This window comes from Papilio machaon, chromosome W (genome assembly GCF_912999745.1).
Source record: "Papilio machaon chromosome W, ilPapMach1.1, whole genome shotgun sequence".
Lineage (NCBI taxonomy): Eukaryota > Metazoa > Arthropoda > Insecta > Lepidoptera > Papilionidae > Papilio > Papilio machaon.
The window spans coordinates 1,260,222-1,280,364 of NC_060015.1; the positions used below are offsets into that span (position 1 = coordinate 1,260,222).

The window sequence follows — 20,143 nt, forward strand, 5'->3', positions numbered from 1 at the left end:
TCCCGCATCATCCAGCATCTGGAGAGGATCGGGCCGCAAATCTCCGAGAACCAATTCGGGTTCCGGTCGGGGCGATCGACCTTAGACGCCCTGACCGCCCTGAAGAGGTTCATGGAGGACGCGGCCCAGAGGGGGCAGGGGGCTATGGCGATATCTCTGGATATTGCCAACGCCTTCGGCTCCCTCCCCTTCGCAGTGATAGAGGAGGCACTCCGATTCCATGGAGTGCCCCTGTATCTCCGGAGGGTTGTAGGACACTACCTGCAGGGGCGGGTAGTGTCCTACATAACAAGGCGAGAAAGGGAGGAAAGGCGGATGGCCTCCGGTGTTCCCCAGGGGTCTGTTCTAGGACCCCTGCTATGGAACATCGGTTTTGACTGGGCCATCCGCGGAGAGGTGCTGCCCCGGATGGCGGTTTTCTGCTATGCAGACGATACGATGATCGCCGTCCGGGACACCACCTGGAAGAGATTGAGGCGGAGGGCTGAGGCCGGAGCCTCCCTGGTGACCCGGAGAATCGAAGCGCTGGGCCTCCGGGTGGCGCTCTCCAAGACTGAGGCCCTATGTTTTAAAGGGCCGAGGTGGAGGGTGCCGTCGGGGGCAACACTCCGGGTCAACGGGGACGAGGTTGGGGTCAAGGCCAGTATAAAGTATCTGGGCCTTGTCCTCGACGGGGGGTGGCGTTTTGGGGAGCATTTCCGGTCGCTAACCCCCCGGCTCGTAGGCGCGGCAGCAGCCCTCTCGAGGCTCCTTCCGAACCTGAGGGGTCCGGGTGTACAAGCAAGGCAGCTTTACACCATGGTCGTCCGCAGCATGGCCCTGTACGGCGCGCCGATATGGGCAGAGGCCCTAAACGCGTCGAACAGGGCCCTCCTCCGCAGGCCGCAGCGCGTCATTGCAGGACGTGCCTGCAGGGCCTACCGCACGGTAGGCCACGCGGCGGCCTGCGTCCTGGCCGGTACTCCCCCATGGGAGATAGAAGCGGGAGTGCTGGCTGAGGCATACCGGGCGCGGGTTGAGCGAAGAACCCGGGGAGAATCTCTCGCCCCGGAGGAGCTCGCCCACGCCCGGGAGAGGAGAAAGCGGAGGACCATGGAGCTCTGGGTGGAAGGCCTAGCGGACGTCGAATATGGCGTCCGCACAGTAGAGGCCATCCGCCCACAGCTCCCGGAGTGGTGCGGAAGGGGCCACGGGTCCCTCACCTTCCGACTCACGCAGGTGCTGTCCGGACACGGTTGTTTCTGTTAAGTATCGGGGTGTGAAAGGAAAGACGGTATAGATGCGACTGATTTTTATTAATATAACATACCGCAGTTAGCGGCGCACGGTACAATTTATATTTTCTAATTGCGGGTACATAACACCTTTCCCCCTTAAATCTAACAAATATAAACAAACAATAAAAAGAAAACACTATAAACAAAAACATTGATAAACTAATTCTTATGGTTATAATTATTGTCTAAATTTTTCACGCGCACGTAATGCAGCTTGCCTGTGCGGGCGACTATCATCCGAGGCCCACGCGGGCGACGCGGGCGGAGAAGCGGTGCACGTCTCCGCCTCTTCCCCTGCCTCCTCCTCTGCAGGTCTTGCTGCGTCAGCCGCCCCCGGGGGCGCCTGGTTCTCTGCGCTCGCGACGTCAGACACGCGACCTACCGCTTGACTAAGCGAATACCGTGACTTTCTCGACACTATTTGATCGACGTGTCTCTTGTGACTTCTTCCGTCGCTAGTCCTAACGGCATACGACACGGGCCCTACTTGTTCGCTCACCACTCCGTCCGTCCACTTACCCCCTGATTTAGTGTAGTTCCTTATCATGACCGGTTCGTCCCGTGAATGAACTCTTAGAGGTGCCGCACGACGGTCCTCCTCCCGCAGCTGACGCGCGCGCACTCGCTCCGCGGCGTCAGGCCACAACAGGTCGAGGCGGCCACGAAGCCGGCGCCCGAACATAGCTACCGCAGGCTCGCGTCCTGTCGTGCTCTGTTCTGTGTTTCGATACATAAATAAAAATTTGCTCAAAGCCCTATTTACGTCGACTCGTTCTAACTCTGCTTTTTTAAGCACCCGTTTTACCGTGCGAACAGCATTTTCCGCTGCCCCATTACTCGCCGGGTGATAAGGCGGCGTCAACGTGTGTTTAATACCGTTGCATTCGAGATATTGTGCGAAGGCGGCGGAGGAAAACGGTGGGCCATTGTCGCTAACGATGCGTTTAGGTAGCCCGAAGCGCGAAAACAAACGCCGAAGACAGTCGCAAACTACTCCCGCGGAAATGGAACTTACGTGTTCGACTTCTATCCACTTGGAGTGCGCGTCAATTACAACGAGATAGTACTTATCGTTGAAGGGGCCGAGGAAGTCCATGTGCAACCGCTCCCAGGGCTCCGCGGGCCAAGGCCAGGAATGCAGCGGTGCGGCGGGGGGTGCGGGGCGGGCTTCGCCGCACGCAGCGCACTCCCGTGTCGCCCGCTCCAACTCGCGGTCTATATCCTCCCACCACACATAATTACGTGCGATCTGTTTCATTTTGACTATACCGGGATGACCGTCATGTAACTCTCTAAGAATTGCAGCCCTTAAGGCACTCGGTATGACTATACGATAACCCCAAATTAAACAACCTTGATCAATATGCAAACTGTCTCTTTTACTATAATATTTTTTTTCTGTATCGCTATAATTATAATGGGTTGGCCAACCGTGCAAAACAAAACCGTATATCTTGCTCAATAATGCATCTCTCATTGTTTCGACCCGAACCTCTTTAAAACTGATGGGAAAGTTTTCCTGTACGAAATTAAGATAACTACTGGTATTTTTGCTCTTTATATAATTTGTTGGCTTATCGCAATATTTTAAAGGAAGGCGCGATAAGGCGTCTGCGAAACAATTTTTTGTAGAAGTAACAAATTCAATACCGAAATTATAAGCGGCTAATTTTACGGCATATCGTTGTATGCGACTAGCGGCGGTTACTGGCAGCCCTTTGTTTTTACCGAAAATATAACTGAGCGGGCGATGGTCGCTGCGTATAGTAAAATACCGGCCGTATAAATAATTATGATGTTTGGTGACGCCGAACACGATCGCGAGCGCCTCCTTGTCGAGCTGCGAGTAGTTGAGCTCGGCCGCATTGAGTGTGCGCGAGGCGCAGCACAGAGGGCGCTCGCGGCCCTCCGCGTCGCGTTGCGTCAACACCGCGCCTAGCCCGTACGCGCTGCTGTCCACTGAAAGTATTAAATCTAAACTCGGATCATAATGCGCGAGCACAGGACTACTGCTGAGAACATTTTTAATTTTTCTAAAGGCACTATCACATTCGGATGTCCAATTCCACTTAATTTCTTTTTTTAGTAAATTGTACATGGGTCTTAAAATGTCACTCATATTAACAATAAACTTAGAATAAAAGTTGACTAACCCCATAAAACTTTTTAGTTGGCTTACATTGGTAGGAGGCGGCGCTGCTACAATGGCTTCGATTTTTTTTTCATCGGTATGCAATCCAAACTTGTCGATTTTATAGCCTAAATAAGTAACACTATCTTGAAAAAATTTACATTTACTAAAATTTATTCTTAAGCCATTTTCGCTTAGCCGTTGTAGCACCGCTCTTAAATTTGCCAAATGAGTCTTTTTATCTCGCCCAGTGACGCAAATATCATCGGCAAATACAGCGGTCGAGGACAGTCCACTCAATGTTTCCTCCATTATCTTTTGAAAATCTTCAGGAATACATTTGATACCAAAAGGCACTCGCTTATATACAAAAGTGCCGACATGAGTAGTGATGGCCGTCATCGCTTGAGAATCTTTATGTAACAAACATTGCTGAAAAGCATTAGACAAGTCTAATTTAGTGTATTGCTCACCTCCTCCCAGAGCGGCGAAGAGATCCTCGATACGTGGCAGCGGGTAATGATAATCCTTTAATAGCGGATTTATTGTTATTTTGTAATCGCCGCAAAGACGTATGTTACCATTGCTCTTAATGACCGGCACAATAGGTGTACCGTAATCGGAGCGCTCCACCTTGTAGATGACGTCATCCCGCTGCAAACGCTCGAGCTCCTCTTCGACCGGCTTTCGCAATGCAATAGGGATCGAACGTGCTTTAACAAAAACAGGTGTATCATTCTTTAGATAAAGTTTAAATTCCGTCTTAAATGTACCTAATCCTTCAGCAAAAACCTCCGGAAATTCTCGACGTAACGAGGTTGCCATCGAATCCTCGGATAAATTATGACAATCAATATTTAACTTGAGGCGATTGATCCATGTGCGGCCCATTAGAGGCGGGCCGCCATTTTTAATTACATGCAAATGCAATAATTCATTCTTATCACCGCAGCGAACGTTAACTAAAATATAACCAATAGTCTCGATGATATCCCCCGTGTACGACTTGAGGCATAGTTGTTTTTGTCGCAACGGTAACTTTGAAAATTTTTTATCGTAATCATTTTTTGAAATTACAGATAGCTTGCTCCCCGTATCTATCTCAAATTTACATAAAATATTCTCAACCTTCAACATTGCAAAATAAGGCCCATCACCCTCGCTACTTATAACTAAATTATAAAAATTACAACTTTCTTTGTCACTGTCTGAATCATTAAAAAAAAATTGATTTTTACATGAATTCTTTTCGACATTTTTGACCGTTCTACCTTTTGTACAAACCGATTTAATATGGCCTCTCTTACCACACGAATCACAATTATAATATTTAAAACGACACTTGCCTTCCCAATGCCCCGATTTACCGCATCGAAAACATGCGCCTTGTTGCGCCGACCGGGGGCGCGGTGTCGCACCCGCCGAGCCCGCTGAGCCAGCTGCGCCCGAGGCGCCCGCGGCGCCGAGCCGATGCAAGCTGTCGCCGTCGCCGTCGACGTGCGCGTGGCAGCCCGGCCTTGCCGCGGCGGCGCCTGCCGCGCCCGGCGCGCACGCCGTGGCCGCGTGCCTGTCCGCCGCTTCCAGAGCGAGCGCCAGCTCCACCGCACGCTTATAATCGACCTGCCTCTCCGTGAAGATCCTAGATCTCATATCCTCATTGCACAACCCCGACACGAATTGATCGCGTAAATTTTCTTCTAACTTATCGCCGAAATTACATGTTTTTGCTAGATGTTTTAATGCTTGGAGATATTCGCGAACACTTTCACTTGAACGCTGTGTCCTCTGCCGAAATATGTGTCTCTCTGCGATATCCGATCGGTCCGGTTCCAGGTGTTCTTTCACCAAATCAACTAACTCGGAGAAGGTTCTAGATTCCGGAGTGTCGGGCGAACAAAGGTCACACATAAGTTCATAACATTCGCCACCAACAACGGTCACTAATGTCGCCACTTGGAGTTCCGCAGCAATGTTATTCAATGCCATAAATTGTTGTACACGGCGCACGTAAGCGTCCCAATTATTGCTTGAAAAACTGTATGGTTCGATATGACCGATAGGCATTTTTAATAATTAACACGCGCGGAGTTAACAAAAAATAATCCTCGTCGCCAATGTTAAGTATCGGGGTGTGAAAGGAAAGACGGTATAGATGCGACTGATTTTTATTAATATAACATACCGCAGTTAGCGGCGCACGGTACAATTTATATTTTCTAATTGCGGGTACATAACAGTTTCGGACAGTATCTGCGTCGGATCGGAAGGGAGGAGACGGCGTCGTGCCATGGGTGCGGCGACGACGAGGATACGGCGCAGCACACACTGGAAGTGTGCTGCGCCTGGACAGAAGAGCGCCGCACCCTGGTGGCGACGATAGGTGGGGACCTCTCACTTCCTGGCGTTATACGCGCCATGTTAGGAAGTGAGAGGTCCTGGGACGCCGTTGCCTCCTTCTGCGAAGAAGTGATTTCGCAGAAGGAGGCACAGGAGCGGGAGCGCGAGAGAGACCCTCTGGCGCCCCCGCTCCGACGCCGTAGAGTGAGGCGAAGGAGGCGACAATTCGCCGCCGCCCTTCGCCCCACAAATATGTGAGAGGAGCCCCCCCCCCCGTGGGCGACAACGCAGGCGGGGTCACGGAAGTAAGCTCACGCGTTCCCGTGGCCCCGCCATAATGCGTCGGAGGGCAGTCAGGTTTTAGTGGGTATTCCGGTCGCCTTCTGCGGCCGGCGAGTCCCACACTCCCTACGCCATTGCACAGCCCGGCGTAGGGGTGCGTAAATGCATTTCCTGACGTTAAAAAAAAAAAAAAAAAAAAAAAAAAAAGAGGATGGCCGCCTCTGCTTCCGATGTGGCCAGGAGGGCCACAAGAGGGCTACGTGCGAGGCGCCTGTCAACTGCGCTGTGTGCAACAGGACAGGCTGCCCGCACGCACATGTAATGGGGGGAGCTAAATGCACCCCCCCCACTGTGAGGGGGAAGGCCCGCTCCACCGGCCCCCCCCTGCGCCACAAGCGCAACCGCCGCCTGAAGAGGAACGTATGCAGGTGTCCTAATGCCCAGACACCTGCATACAGAGTTCCTGCAGACGAACGCCAACCACTGCGCCCGCGCACAGGACCTGCTCATGCAGGTCTTGGCGGAGTGGAGAATTGCCGTTGCTGTCGTGGCCGAGCCCTACCTCATCCCTTCCCAATCTCACTGGGTCGGGGACACGGGGGGCTCGGTCGGAATGGTGGCGCCGCCAACGGGCCCGCAACGCCTTTCTCTCAGGGAGAGGGGCGCGGGTTACGTGGCGGCAAACTGGGGAGAAGTAGTACTCATCGGGGTCTACTTCTCCCCGAACAGGAGCCTCTCCCAATTTGAGAGGTTCCTGGATGGCCTGGAGCTGGTGGTGCGGAGGGCACTGCCAGCCCAGGTCATCGTGATGGGGGACCTCAATGCTAAGTGCGCGGCTTGGGGATCCCCCGTCACTGACGTCAAAGGGGCGCATCTCCGGGATTGGGCCCTCATGATTGGCCTGGTTCCGGTGAACCAAGGCAGCGCCTTCACGTGTGTGCGCGCGCGGGGTGGCTCGATTGTCGATGTTACTTTTGCCACCCCCGGTATCGGCGCGCGCATCACGTGTTGGCGCGTCCTGGAGGATGTGGAGACCCTGTCCGATCATCTATACATCAGGTTCAGGGTCTCCACAGCGCCCCGCGGGCGTCAAACCCGCACGGCGGGCGGCCGAGGCGTCTTCCCTAGGTGGCAGCTGTCACGTCTCGATGCAGACCTGGCAGAGGAGGCCGGATGGTACGGGCCAAACTAAAAACGGCGCCCCCCACGGAGGCCATGGAGCCGGCCGTCCTCAGCGCGGTGATAGAGGGGCTGTTTCCAGACAGCCCCCCATTTGAGCCACCGCGCATGGCGCAGCAGAGGGCTGAGGACGAGGACGACGCCTCCCCTAATCCTCCTCTGATAACAGAGGAGGAGATGCTGGGGGCGGCCCGCCGGCTCCAAGGCCCGCGGAAGGCCCCGGGACCGGATGGCGTGCCCGGGAAGGTTCTCCCCATCGCCTTGAAGCACCTCGGGGACTGCCTACGCTGCCTTTTTAATGACTGTCTGGCAGCGGGGCACTTCCCTGAGGTGTGGAAGGAGGGGCGGCTAGTCCTTATAAGGAAAGAAGGCCGCCCCGCGGACTCTCCGTCGGGATACCGCCCGCTGGTGATACTGGACGTGGTCGGGAAGCTGCTGGAGCGCGTGGTGGCTTCCCGGATCATCCAGCATCTGGCGAGGGACGGGCCGCAGCTCTCGGTGAACCAATTCGGGTTCCGGTCAGGACGATCCACCATGGACGCCCTGGCCGCCCTGAGGAGGTTCACTGACGAAGCGGCCCAAAAGGGGCAGCCATGGCGGTGTCATTAGACATCGCCAACGTCTTCGGCTCCCTCCCCTTTGCGGTAATAGAGGAGGCGCTCCGGTATCACGGAGTGCCCCTCTACCTGCGGAGAGTCGTAGGACACTACCTGCAGGGACGGGTAGTGTCCTACATGGGGAGAACCGGCAGAGAGGAGAGGCGGATGGCCTCCGGTGTTCCACAGGGGTCCGTGTTAGGGCCCCTACTGTGGAACATCGGATTCGATTGGGCCATCCGCGGTGAGGTGCTGTCCCGGATGGCGGTCATCTGCTATGCAGATGACACGCTGGTAGCCGTCCGGGACACCACCTGGAGCCGACTAAAAAGGAGGGCTGAGGCCGGAGCCATGTTTTTGACCTGGAGGATCTAGGCGCTAGGCCTCCGAGTGGCCCTCAGCAAAACCGAGGCCCTTTATTTTAAAGGGCCTAGGTGGAGGATCCCTGCGGGGGCCACCCTCCGTGTCAACGGAGAGGAAGTCGGGGTCAGGGCCCGGATGAAATATCTGGGTCTTGTCCTCGACGGGGGTTGGCGCTTCGGCGATCATTTCCGAGCACTGGCCCCCCGGCTCGTGGGCGTGGCCTCAGCCCTGTCGAGGCTCCTCCCTAATCTTAGAGGTCCGGGTGTACATGCGAGACTGCTGTACACCACGGTCGTCAGAAGTATGGCCCTGTACGGTGCACCGATGTGGGCAGATGCCCTCAACGCACCGAACAGGGCCCTCCTCCGCAGGCCGCAACGCATAATTGCGGCGCGTGCGTGTCGGGCCTACCGTACGGTAGGCCACGCGGCGGCCTGCGTTTTAGCCGGCACCCCTCCGTGGGAAATAGAGGCGGGCGTGCTGTCCGAAGCCTACTGGGCGCGGGCAACACAAAGAGCTCGGGGCGAAGCCCCGGCTCCAGAGGAGCTCTCCCGCGCCCGGGAGGCGAGGAGAAAGACGACCGTGGAGCTCTGGGCGAGTGGCCTAGCGCACGCCCAATATGCGCACCATAGAGGCCATACGCCCACAGCTCCCGGAGTGGTGTGGGAGGAGCCACGGCTCCCTTACCTTCCGACTGACACAGGTGCTGTCCGTGTTGTATATGGCAATATTTCCCTAATATAGTTGTAATGTTGATTATAGTGTGTACATGGCAACATAATAGTAGTAAAATAAAGATGGCTTAAAATGAGTGACGAGTTTAATTTAATACAATATATAACATGGTGTCAGGTGTAAAGAATAATAAAAAGGAGGTATAAAATATACAAGGAGAACACAGGGAGAAATATAGAGGTAAATAATAGGAGAAACAAGCTGTAAAAATATAAAGTGTACAATACACAAAGATGGAGGGGTTAAGGCCACCGATTAATCTTACATTATCGGGGCCATCCGAAAATTTCTATATTTTTAAAAGGAAGTTCTTAAATTATATAGAAGCCGCGGGGCTAACAGAAAAAACAGAAGAACGAAAAATAGCGTTATTTCTGAACTTAGCAGGCGATGACGCAATGGACGTTTACATGACATCAATGGAGAAATTGAAGATAAAAAGTTTAGAAAAACTATTAGAACAATTTGAAAAACATATAAAACCTAGTAAAAACATAATTGCCAATAGCTACAAATTTTTTAACATGGCACAAGGAGAAGGGGAGACGTTCGAGCACTATGTCACAGAATTGAAAAAACAAGCCAAACTTTGCGAATTTAAGGAAGAATACAGACTTGTGAAGGACATGATAGTGATTGGGATAAAGGACAAAGGTGTACAAGAAAGATTACTACGGGAGAGTGACTTAACTTTGGATCAAGCCATGCAGTTTGGAAGAGCAGCAGAAATAGGAAAGATGCAGGTAGGAACATTAAATGAAAAGAAAGAAATAGACACTATACATAAACAGAGAGTAAACTACAGGAAGGAGAAGAAAAACTACAGAAATAATTGTAGAAAATGTGGTAATACACATGAGCCGAGGAAATGTCCAGCGTTCGGTAAAAAGTGTGTGCTGTGTAATAAACTGAATCACTTCGCTGTGATGTGTAGGAATAAGAACATATACAGGAAGAAGAAACAGGCGTACAGTTTAGAAAAAGAGGAAAATAAAAGTGAAAGTGCCAGTGATAATAATTATACAATAGGAAGTTTAAACTATATAGACAATATTAAGTTACAGTGGAGAAAAAAAATAAGTATTCTAGGTTTAAATATAGAATTTAAGCTAGACACAGGTGCAGACTGTAATACATTGTCTTTAAAATTATTCAAGTGTATTAATAAAAATAATAAGTTACATTTGAAACAAACACCTGCAATTCTTGTTGTTTATAATGGAGAGAAAATTAAGACAAGTAGAACTTAGTTGTATTGTAAAAGGTGTAAATGAAAAGGTATGTTTCACTATTACTGATTTAGATGTACAACCTGTAATAGAATTGCCAGATTGTATTCGGTTAAACTTGTTAAAAAGGATAGATGGAGTACAAAGTGATAAGTTGTCAGAAAAGGAAAAATTTATAAAAGATAATAAGGATATTTTTCAGGGACTAGGGACAATAGGTACTTACCAAATAAAAATTGTAGACAATGCACAACCTGTTGTTAAACCTATAAGACGAATACCTTTAGCCATAAAAGACAGACTTAAGGAAACATTAAATAATTATGAAAACAGGAATGTTATAGAGCGTGTAGAAGGTCCTACTGAGTGGTGTAATAACCTAGTTATTGTGGAAAAACCAGATAAATCTTTGAGGTTATGTTTAGATCCTAAAGAGCTAAATAAGTGTATATTAAGAGAGAGATATCTTATTCCATCTCCGGAAGAAATATATAATAACTTAGCAGGTAAAAAAGTGTTTACTGTATTAGATATGAAAGATGGATTTTTTCAGATTTTGTTAGATGATAAGAATAAATTGTGTACTTTTGGCACTCCATATGGTAGATATAGGTTTAAGAGACTACCATTTGGTATATCATCGGCTCCCGAAGTTATGCAAAGAATAAATACTAAGATTTTTGGAGATATAGAAGGAGTTTAAATATATTATGATGATATAATAATTGCAGGGAGAAATAACACTGAGCATGATGATATATTAAATAAAGTGATAGAAAGAGCTAGAAAATATAATGTAAAATTTAATAGAAATAAAATACAATACAAATTGGACCATGTTAAGTATGTAGGATTACTAGTATCACAGGAAGGTATTAAAGTTGACCCAGATAATGTTAAAGCTATATTAGAGTTAAAAGAACCTAGTAATGTAAAACAACTGCAAAAATTTTTAGGCATGTGTAACTATTTGAGTAAATTTATACCGCATTATTCTATAAATACAGAACCTTTAAGAAACTTACTTAAAAAAGATATAGTGTGGGAGTGGTCTGAACAACAAGATAAAGCGTTTAAAGAGTTAAAAGCCAAGTTAAGTAATACACCTACATTAGCTGTACTAAACAGTAAAGGTCCAATAGTGTTACAAACTGATAGTTCTAAATCTGGTATGGGAGCTTGTTTGTTACAGAATGGTAAACCTATTTCTTTTTACTCAAGGGCTTATACAGAATGTCAAACTAGATGGGCACCAATAGAAAAAGAGTTATTTGCTATCTGTATTGCATTAGATAAGTATCATCAGTTTGTGTATGGCAGGAACATAACAGTAGAGACAGATCATAAACCTTTAGTCACAATAATTAATAAAGATATAAATAAAATAAGTGCTAGGCTACAGCGCATGATCTTGAAATTGTTAAAATATGATATAAATATAAAATATTTGCCAGGTAATAAAATGTATATTGCTGACTACTTGTCAAGAAATTATATAAAAAATAATGCTGAGATAGATCCGACAACGCAGGAGTTAGTGCATTGCTTTGAAACAGATTTAGCTATAACAGATAGTAAATTAGAAATGTTACAAAAAGAAACTGCAAATGATGCAGATTTAATGCAAGTAATTAATTGGTATAAAACTAGTTGGCCTAAAAATAATAAACTTATACATAATAAAGAATTAAAAATATATTATAACTTAAAAGAATATATACATGTAAAAGATAATATAGTGTACTTACAGGATAAAATAGTTATACCAAAACATGTAAGAAAAGAAATGCTTATGATTATACATACAGGATATACAGGTATAGTGAAGTGTAAAAAGAGAGCTAGAAATGTTATGTATTGGCCAGGAATGTCACAGGATATAGAAAGGTTTGTGTTATCATGTAATTCTTGTGAAAAGTATAGACAGTCTAATAGTAAAGAACCTCTTATGTCCCATGATATTCCTAGCTTGCCGTTCTACAAAATAGGTATGGATATATGTACTTACAGTAGGAAAGAATACCTAGTTGTTGTTGATTACTATTCAAAATGGATAGAAGTTAAATATTTAAATGATAAAACAGCTGATAGTGTAATTAAAAGTTTATTGACTATTTTTTCTACTCATGGCATACCGAAGTATATTGTAAGTGACAATATGCCGTTTGGAAGTTACTCTTTCAAAAAGTTTGCAAGTTCATTAGATATTCAATTAATTTATTCAAGTCCTAGGTATCCTCAATCTAATGGGTTAAGTGAAAAAGCAGTAGGAATTATAAAAAATATGTTGAAAAAATGTGAAAACAAAAAACTAGTAAAGTTAGAAAAGTAAATTTCAAACCAGGTCAAAATGTTGTGATGCAAGATAGACCAAACAGAGTGTGGTATCCAGGCAAAATTGTAAAGTCTGAGGGTCCCAGATCTTTTATTGTTAAAACAAAACTATCTCAAACAAAATGCGCTCAAAAGTAACTTAAAAAATACAATTTCAAACAAAATGCACTCAAAAGTAACGTAAAAAAACAATTTCAAACAAAATTCACTCAAAAGTAACATAAAAAAACAATTTCAAACAAAATGCATTCAAAAGTACCATAAAAAACAATCTCAAACAAAATACACTAAAAAGAAACAAAATAATGTCATGAAAACTTCTTTCTTTCTTTCTTCTCTCTTTCAAAAACCCTCTAAACTCTAAAGAAAGTTCTCTTCTTTCTTGTAACATGTCTATATTGTATAATTATTGTTATTTCGCAGTCGGTGTCGGCCGAAGTAAATAGGTGACATTTTATATTTGAGATGTATTAGACATACTTACGTTTATGTCCCTACTTAGGCCGAAACCGACTCCAAAATAACAATAATTATACAATATAGACATGTTACAAGAAAGAAGAGAACTTTCTTTAGAGTTTAGAGGGTTTTTGAAAGAGAGAAGAAAGAAAGAAAGAAGTTTTCATGACATTATTTTGTTTCTTTTTAGCCGACTTCAAAAAGAAGGAGGTTATCAATTCGACTGTATTTTTTTTTTTTTTTATTTTTTTTTTTTTTTTTTTTTTTTTTTTTTTATAAGAGAAGGGGGCAAACGAGCGGCGCGAACACCGAAGTGATCATCGACGCCCATGGACATCCGCAACACTACGAGAATTGCAGATGCGTTGCCGGCCTTTAAGAAAGATATATGCTCGCTTCTTGAAGGACCCTAAGTCGTAGTGGTTTGGAAATACCGCCGAGGACAGACTATTCCACAACGCGGCCGTGCGCGGCAAGAAATTTCGCGAAAACCGCACTGTTGTGGAATGCCAGCCATCCAGATGGTATGGATGGTACCTGGCGGACTGTCGGGTCGTCCGATGACGAAACTCGGCGGCAGGAATCGTTCCAAACAGTTCTTCGGAACACTCCCCGTGGTATAAACGATAAAAAATGCTGAGGGAACTGACGTCCCTCCGCAAGGCCAGAGTATCAAGCCGATCGGTAAGAGCTCGGTCGTTGACGATTCGAGTCGCTCTCCGTTGTATGCGGTCAAATGGAAGAAGCTGGTATTGGGGTGCTCCCGCCCAGAGGTGCGAGCAGTATTCCATGTGGGGCCGAACTTGCGCCTTGTACAGTTGAAGGCGGTGGCCCGGCTGGAAATACTGCTTCGCCCTACTGAGCACACCCAGCTTTTTGGAGGCCAGCTTGGCCTTGTCTTCCAAGTGACCGCGAAACTGAACGTCACTCGATATGTCAACGCCGAGAATACCGATACTGGCTGAGGCAACCAGGGGAGTGCCCTCAAAACGAAGGTCTACGACAAAGGGTTGTTTTTTAGCGGTAATGGCGCATACTTGTGTCTTTTTGGGATTGAATTCAACGAGATTTCGTCGACCCCAATCCGAAACTTCACCCAGTAGGGTCTCCAGTTCAGACACAAGTTTGGTCCGGTTCTCATCGGCAGTAGCCCGAGAAACATTGGCACGGGCCGTGTACAGTGCGTCACATGTGCTATCGTCTGCATAACAATGAATGTTGCTGAATTGCAGCATGTCATTGATATGCAGAAGAAACAATGTGGGCGACAGTACACAGCCCTGTGGGACACCAGCGTTGATTGGTTTCGGGTCAGAGCACGCACCGTCAACAACGACCTTGATGCTCCGACCCTCCAAGAAGCTAGAAATCCAGGCGCATAGTTTCTCGGGCAGCCCGTAGGAAGGCAACTTCGCAAGAAGTGCTTTGTGCCACACCCGATCAAAGGCTTTGGCCACGTCCAAACTAACCGCCAGGGCCTCCCCCTTGCCCTCGATAGCCTCCGACCATCGATGCGTGAGGTACGCGAGAAGATCACCAGCTGAGCGACGCTGACGGAATCCATACTGCCGATCGCTAATCAGCTGATGCTCCTCAAGGTACCTCATAAGCTGGCAATTGACGGTCGTTTCCATGACTTTTGAGAACAAAGGGGTAATGGCAATCGGCCTGTAGTTAGACGGATCCGAGCTATCGCCTTTCTTTGGGATCGGGTGGATTATGGCAGTCTTCCATGAATTCGGGACGATGCCTAAGGAGTAGAGGAACCGGAACAGGCGCGTTAAAACCGGTGCCAACTCAGGAGCGCAAGTCTTAAGCACGATGGGAGGAATTCCGTCAGGCCCACTCGACTTGTGGACGTCCAGAGAATACAGCACTTTACGTACTGATCTCTGGCGAAACTGGATTTCGGACATGAAGGTGTCACCGCACGGGATATTCGGCGGTGAGCTACCTTTATCCTCCAGAGTCGAGTTCGACGCAAAAAGAGAGCCTAGAAGATCGGCCTTCTCTTTTGCGGTGTGGGCCAACGAGTCATCCCCCCTGCGCAAAGATGGTAAAGATGGCTTACAAAAATTCCCCTGGACAGCCTTGGCGAGAGACCAGAACGCACGAGTTCCCGAAGGAAGTTTCACCAGTCTCTCGCCAATGCTAGCCACGTGTTCCGACTTTGCCTTGGCAATAACTCTTTTGAAGGACCTGGAGGCGGAGTTGTACTTCTTTTTGAGCAGGCTGGTATTTACATCCCTAGCCGCTGACGCTTCAGCCCAGGCTCGGTAACAATCCTGCTTGTAGCGCGCTGCTAATTTGCAGGATCGACCATACCAGGGCCGAGAGCTGCCCCCGATAGGCACGACAGATGACGGAATAAATAGTTCCATCCCCTGAAGCACGACATCGGTGACAGAGTCGGCAACGGCATCGGGATCGTCCAGCTTGAAGCAAACTCGCTCCCATGGGTAGGATGCAAAAAAGGACCGCATCTCATCCCAGTCTGCTGACCTGTAGTGCCACACTCGGCGGAGGCCATTTGGCTTGAGCCGTGGGCGACGCGAGATAGGCACTGTTGTCCGGATCAGGCAGTGGTCCGACGACCCCAAGGGGGCGTCGACGGAAACCGAGTAGCTGTCTGGATGTGAGGTCAGCAGAAGGTCCAGCAGGGAAGGTGTATGATCTTCCACATCTGGTATTCGCGTTGGCGATGTAACCAGCTGCGTCAGATCATAGGACAAGGCAAAGTCATGGACAGATCTCCCCGCGTGATCGGTGGTTCGAGAGCCAAGCCATTCGGCATGGTGGGCATTAAAATCGCCAAGTACCACAATCTCGGCGGATGGGATCTGCTCCAGGACGGAATCTGTAGCCGTTTGGACTTGCTCCATGAGTCGGTCTATTTCGGCATTACCGCTATGGGACCTATAGAGGCACGCGTAGACTCGCGGATGGTCGTCGCTATCTACGCGCAGCCACAAAATGGATAGGTCCCTACCTTCAAGAAGGCTGAGGCGACGAGAGCAGACATCATCTCTGACGTACACGCACACCCCGGCCCGAGGCAAAAAAGAATGTTCCAATCTGTATCCCGGGCAGGATAGATACGATGTGTCCGCCGGAGGAGATATCTGCGTCTCAGTAAGGAAAAGCAAGGCCGGTTTAGCCATCCGTAGGTGGTAATGGACGGCCTCCAAGTTAGAGTGGAGTCCCCTAATGTTACAGACGTCCACGGCGAACGTTTTAGGGGAAACCGCTGCGCGTTTCTTGCTTTTGCCCCGAACTCCAGCAACGAGCGGAATGGTGCCCCCCCCAGAATACGCAGGGCGGCCCGCGCGCTTACGCCCAAACTCCAAGCGGGAGTTCAGGCGTAAACGCGCGGAGGGGGATTCTCCAATACCAGTGGTATTGGTACCCCCCTGGGGTATGTACTCTTCCAATCCGACTGCCATGCTGAATGAAGGGGGGGGGGGGGATTAGGCCTCCGGAACCACACTCATCAGACGAAACGCGGAATTTCTTCCACTTCACGTCTGTCTTCTGTGTGGTCGTGGTATTGCACCGGTCGACCCGGCCAATTCGTGCACCCAACAAATATTGTTGTTGCGGGATCTACCACTGTTAATTATGTGTGTTACCGCGAAACTCCGCCCCTGGTGGCCCGATTTTGATGAAAAATATTTTAATCGAAAGGAAGTGCTTGCAGGTGGGTCCCATTTTTTTGTTTTTTTTTTAAATAACTAGAAGACTAGTAGATTTTGAATATAGCTTCAAAATTTGTTGCGAAAATTAGGGACATTTTTGCTTTCAGCGCTTACGTAGGCTAAACTATAGGACCTACATAAAAATGATGTATGGCGAATTGTAGCTCTTTAAATGTGCTAATTAAAAGTCCGCGATAGCATATATCTATCTTTTATAGTTTTCTCACAATAACCATTTTTTTCTTCAGAAACATCAATTAAATTCATGCCCTATTTCCGACGCTATTATTCGAGTTCAGTATTAACCCTTATGTAAATAAACATGTTCATTATCAAGAGAATTTAATGTAGATTATATTTGCAATTGAAATTATATCATTCTGTCTAATAGTTTAGGAGATATCGTAAGAATAAAATTACGCGGAAACGAAAAATGCTACACGAAAAGCACAATTTTGCTTTCTGGGCTTGCGTAGGTCAAACTATATGACTTACATAAAAATGATGTATGGAGTAATAATAGATCCTTAAATTTTCTAAATAAAAGTCTTCGGTGGCATATATCTATCATCTATGGATGTCTCACAAAAACCATGTTATTGTGAACAAACTTCGATTAAAATGCACACGAAAAACAGCGTCGTAAGCTTACAGCGCTATTATATTATATTCGATATGAATCCTTATCCAAATAAATATGTTTGATGGCTAGAGCATTAAATGCAGATTACATTAGCCTTTAAACTATGTAATTCTGATCAATAGTTTGGGAGATATTAAATAATTAAAAACTACGCGCATTCGAAAAATGCTACTGCGGCGCGCGGCTGGACAAAATTATAGGCACGCTACGATGTATTAGTTCGTTAATTTTCAATTTGTATACCGATTTTGATAATTATTTCATTGTTTAAAGGATAAGTGGTTATCTGCTGTATTCTAAATTAGTTTTTGAATTGAATTACACACATATCAAATAGGAAAGTCCTTTTCTTTATTTGTCTTATTTATGTCTTTATACGTATTAACGAAATTTGTAATTGAACTTCAAATTCACTAAAAATTGTGAAATAAAACAAAAATTTTAAGAAAAAAAAATAGCCGACTTCAAAAAAAAACAATCTCAAACAAAATGCACTCAAAAGTAACCTAAAAAAACGAATTTCAAACAAAATGCACTCAAAAGTAACATAAAAAAACAATTTCAAACAAAATGCAATCAAAAGTAACCTAAAAAAACCAATTTCAAACAAAATGCACTCAAAAGTAACATAAAAAAACAATTTCAAACAAAATGCACTAAAAAGAAACAAAATAATGTCATGAAAACTCTCTAAACTCTAGTAGTTAGTAGTAGGGGCTCAGTTTTCCGCAACTCCACGACAAGCGCGTATTTTGCGTGTCTCTAAACTCTAAAGAAAGTTCTCTTCTTTCTTGTAACATGTCTATATTGTATAATTATTGTTATTTTGGAGTCGGTTTCGGCCTAAGTAGGGACATAAACGTAAGTATGTCTAATACATCTCAAATATAAAATTTCATCTATTTACTTCGGCCGACACCGACTGCGAAATAACAATAATTATACAATATAGACATGTTACAAGAAAGAAGAGAACTTTCTTTAGAGTTTAGAGACACGCAAAATACGCGCTTGTCGTGGAGTTGCGGAAAACTGAGCCCCTACTACTAACTACTAGAGTTTAGAGAGTTTTCATGACATTATTTTGTTTCTTTTTAGTGCATTTTGTTTGAAATTGTTTTTTTATGTTACTTTTGAGTGCATTTTGTTTGAAATTGGTTTTTTTAGGTTACTTTTGATTGCATTTTGTTTGAAATTGTTTTTTTTAGTGTATTTTGTTTGAGATTGTTTTTATGGTACTTTTGAATGCATTTTGTTTGAAATTGTTTTTTTATGTTACTTTTGAGTGAATTTTGTTTGAAATTGTTTTTTTACGTTACTTTTGAGTGCATTTTGTTTGAAATTGTATTTTTTAAGTTACTTTTGAGCGCATTTTGTTTGAGATAGTTTTGTTTGTTTTGAAGTCGGCTATTTTTTTTTCTTAAAATGTTTGTTTTATTTCTCAATTTTTAGTGAATTTGAAGTTTAACTACAAATTTCCTTAATACGTATAAGGACATAAATAAGACAAATAAAGAAAAGGACTTTCCTATTTAATATGTGTGTACTTCAATTCAAAAACTAATTTAGAATACACCAGATAACCACTTATCCTTTAAACAATGAAATAATTATCAAAATCGGTATACAAATTGAAAATTAACGAACTAATACATCGTAGCGTGCCTTTAATTTTGTCCAGCCGCGCGTCGCAGTAGCATTTTTCGAATGCGCGTAGTTTTTAATAATTTAATATCTTCCAAACTATTGATCAGAATTACATAGTTTAAAGGCTAATGTAATCTGCATTTAATACTCTAGCCATCAAACATATTTATTTGGATAAGGATTCATATCGAATATAATATAATAGCGCCGTAAGCTTACGACGCTGTTTTTCGTGTGCAATTTAATCGAAGTTTGTTCATAATAACATGGTTTTTGTGAGACATCCATAGATGATAGATATATGCCACCTGAGACTTTTATTTAGCAAATTTAAGGATCTATAATTACTCCATACATCATTTTAATGTAGGTCATATAGTTTGACCTACGTAAGCCCAGAAAGCAAATTTGTGCTATTCATTGTAACGCGATGTAGCATTTTTCGTTTCCGCGTAATTTTATTCTTACGATATCTCCTAAACTATTAGACAGAATGATATAGTTTCAATTGCAAATATAATCTACATTTAATTCTCTTGATAATGAACATATTTATTTACATAAGGGTTAATACTGAACTTGAATAATAGCGTCGGAAATAGGGCATGAATTTAATTAATGTTTCTAAAGAAAAAAATGGTTATTGTGAGAAAACTATAAAAGATAGATATATGCTATCGCGGACTTTTATTTAGCACATTTAAAGAGCTACAATTCGCCATACATCATTTTTATGTAGGTCCTATAGTTTAGCCTACGTAAGCGCTGAAAGCAAAAATGTCCCTAATTTCCGCAACAAATTTTGGAGCTATATTCAAAATCTACTAGTCTTCTAGTTATTTTAAAAAAAAACAAAAAAATGGGACCCACCTGCAAGCACTTCCTTTCGATTAAAATAATTTTTATCAAAATCGGACCACCAGGGGCCGAGTTTCGCGGTAACACACATAAAAAAAAAAAAAAATACAGTCGAATTGATAACCTCCTTCTTTTTGAAGTCGGCTAATAAAAGGGAGGATGGAACAGAGGTCAGGAGGAATCAAAAGCATATAAATTATTCACCTAACCAGTTTATTGTTAAGTCAGAAATACTTGATTCTCCGTTGACTTCTTTTCCTTCACAAAATAGTAAGAGTTCAGAAAATATTGTTAATCATAAAGTCAGTAGATACGGTAGAATTATAAAACAGCCCTCGTACTTAAAAGATTACACACAATAGTAGTATTGTAATATTA

At 45.2% G+C, this 20,143-nt stretch overlaps 3 protein-coding genes across 3 annotated transcripts; all 3 read left to right on the top strand.

The window, feature by feature from the left end:
- The first annotated feature begins 6,463 nt into the window (after nucleotides 1–6,463).
- Nucleotides 6,464–7,219, top strand: LOC123723340. Its single transcript, XM_045685919.1, has one exon. It carries the CDS (start codon nucleotides 6,464–6,466, stop codon nucleotides 7,217–7,219), a length of 756 nt encoding a protein of 251 aa, XP_045541875.1.
- A 1,249-nt stretch (nucleotides 7,220–8,468) lies between these two features.
- Nucleotides 8,469–9,046, top strand: LOC123723341. Its single transcript, XM_045685920.1, has 2 exons — nucleotides 8,469–8,868; nucleotides 9,018–9,046. Exons 1-2 carry the CDS (start codon nucleotides 8,469–8,471, stop codon nucleotides 9,044–9,046), a joined length of 429 nt encoding a protein of 142 aa, XP_045541876.1.
- On the top strand, nucleotides 8,927–11,952 carry LOC123723342. The gene is made up of 5 exons (XM_045685921.1): nucleotides 8,927–10,028; nucleotides 10,204–10,635; nucleotides 11,137–11,325; nucleotides 11,584–11,756; nucleotides 11,938–11,952. Exons 1-5 carry the CDS (start codon nucleotides 9,134–9,136, stop codon nucleotides 11,950–11,952), a joined length of 1,704 nt encoding a protein of 567 aa, XP_045541877.1. The 5' UTR covers nucleotides 8,927–9,133.
- Nucleotides 11,953–20,143: the final 8,191 nt, after the last annotated feature.

What these genes read in the sequence shown, in the direction of transcription:
- LOC123723340 (XM_045685919.1), top strand. Translation starts at nt 6,464, where the DNA reads ATGCCCAGACACCTGCATACAGAGTTCCTGCAGACGAACGCCAACCAC.
- LOC123723341 (XM_045685920.1), top strand. Translation starts at nt 8,469, where the DNA reads ATGGCCCTGTACGGTGCACCGATGTGGGCAGATGCCCTCAACGCACCG. An exon ending in TTACCTTCCGACTGACACAG is followed by an intron (nt 8,869 to 9,017) that starts GTGCTGTCCGTG and finishes ACATGGTGTCAG; the next exon opens with GTGTAAAGAATAATAAAAAG.
- LOC123723342 (XM_045685921.1), top strand. Translation starts at nt 9,134, where the DNA reads ATGGAGGGGTTAAGGCCACCGATTAATCTTACATTATCGGGGCCATCC. An exon ending in GCTAGACACAGGTGCAGACT is followed by an intron (nt 10,029 to 10,203) that starts GTAATACATTGT and finishes TTACTGATTTAG; the next exon opens with ATGTACAACCTGTAATAGAA. An exon ending in AGCTTGTTTGTTACAGAATG is followed by an intron (nt 11,326 to 11,583) that starts GTAAACCTATTT and finishes AATATTTGCCAG; the next exon opens with GTAATAAAATGTATATTGCT.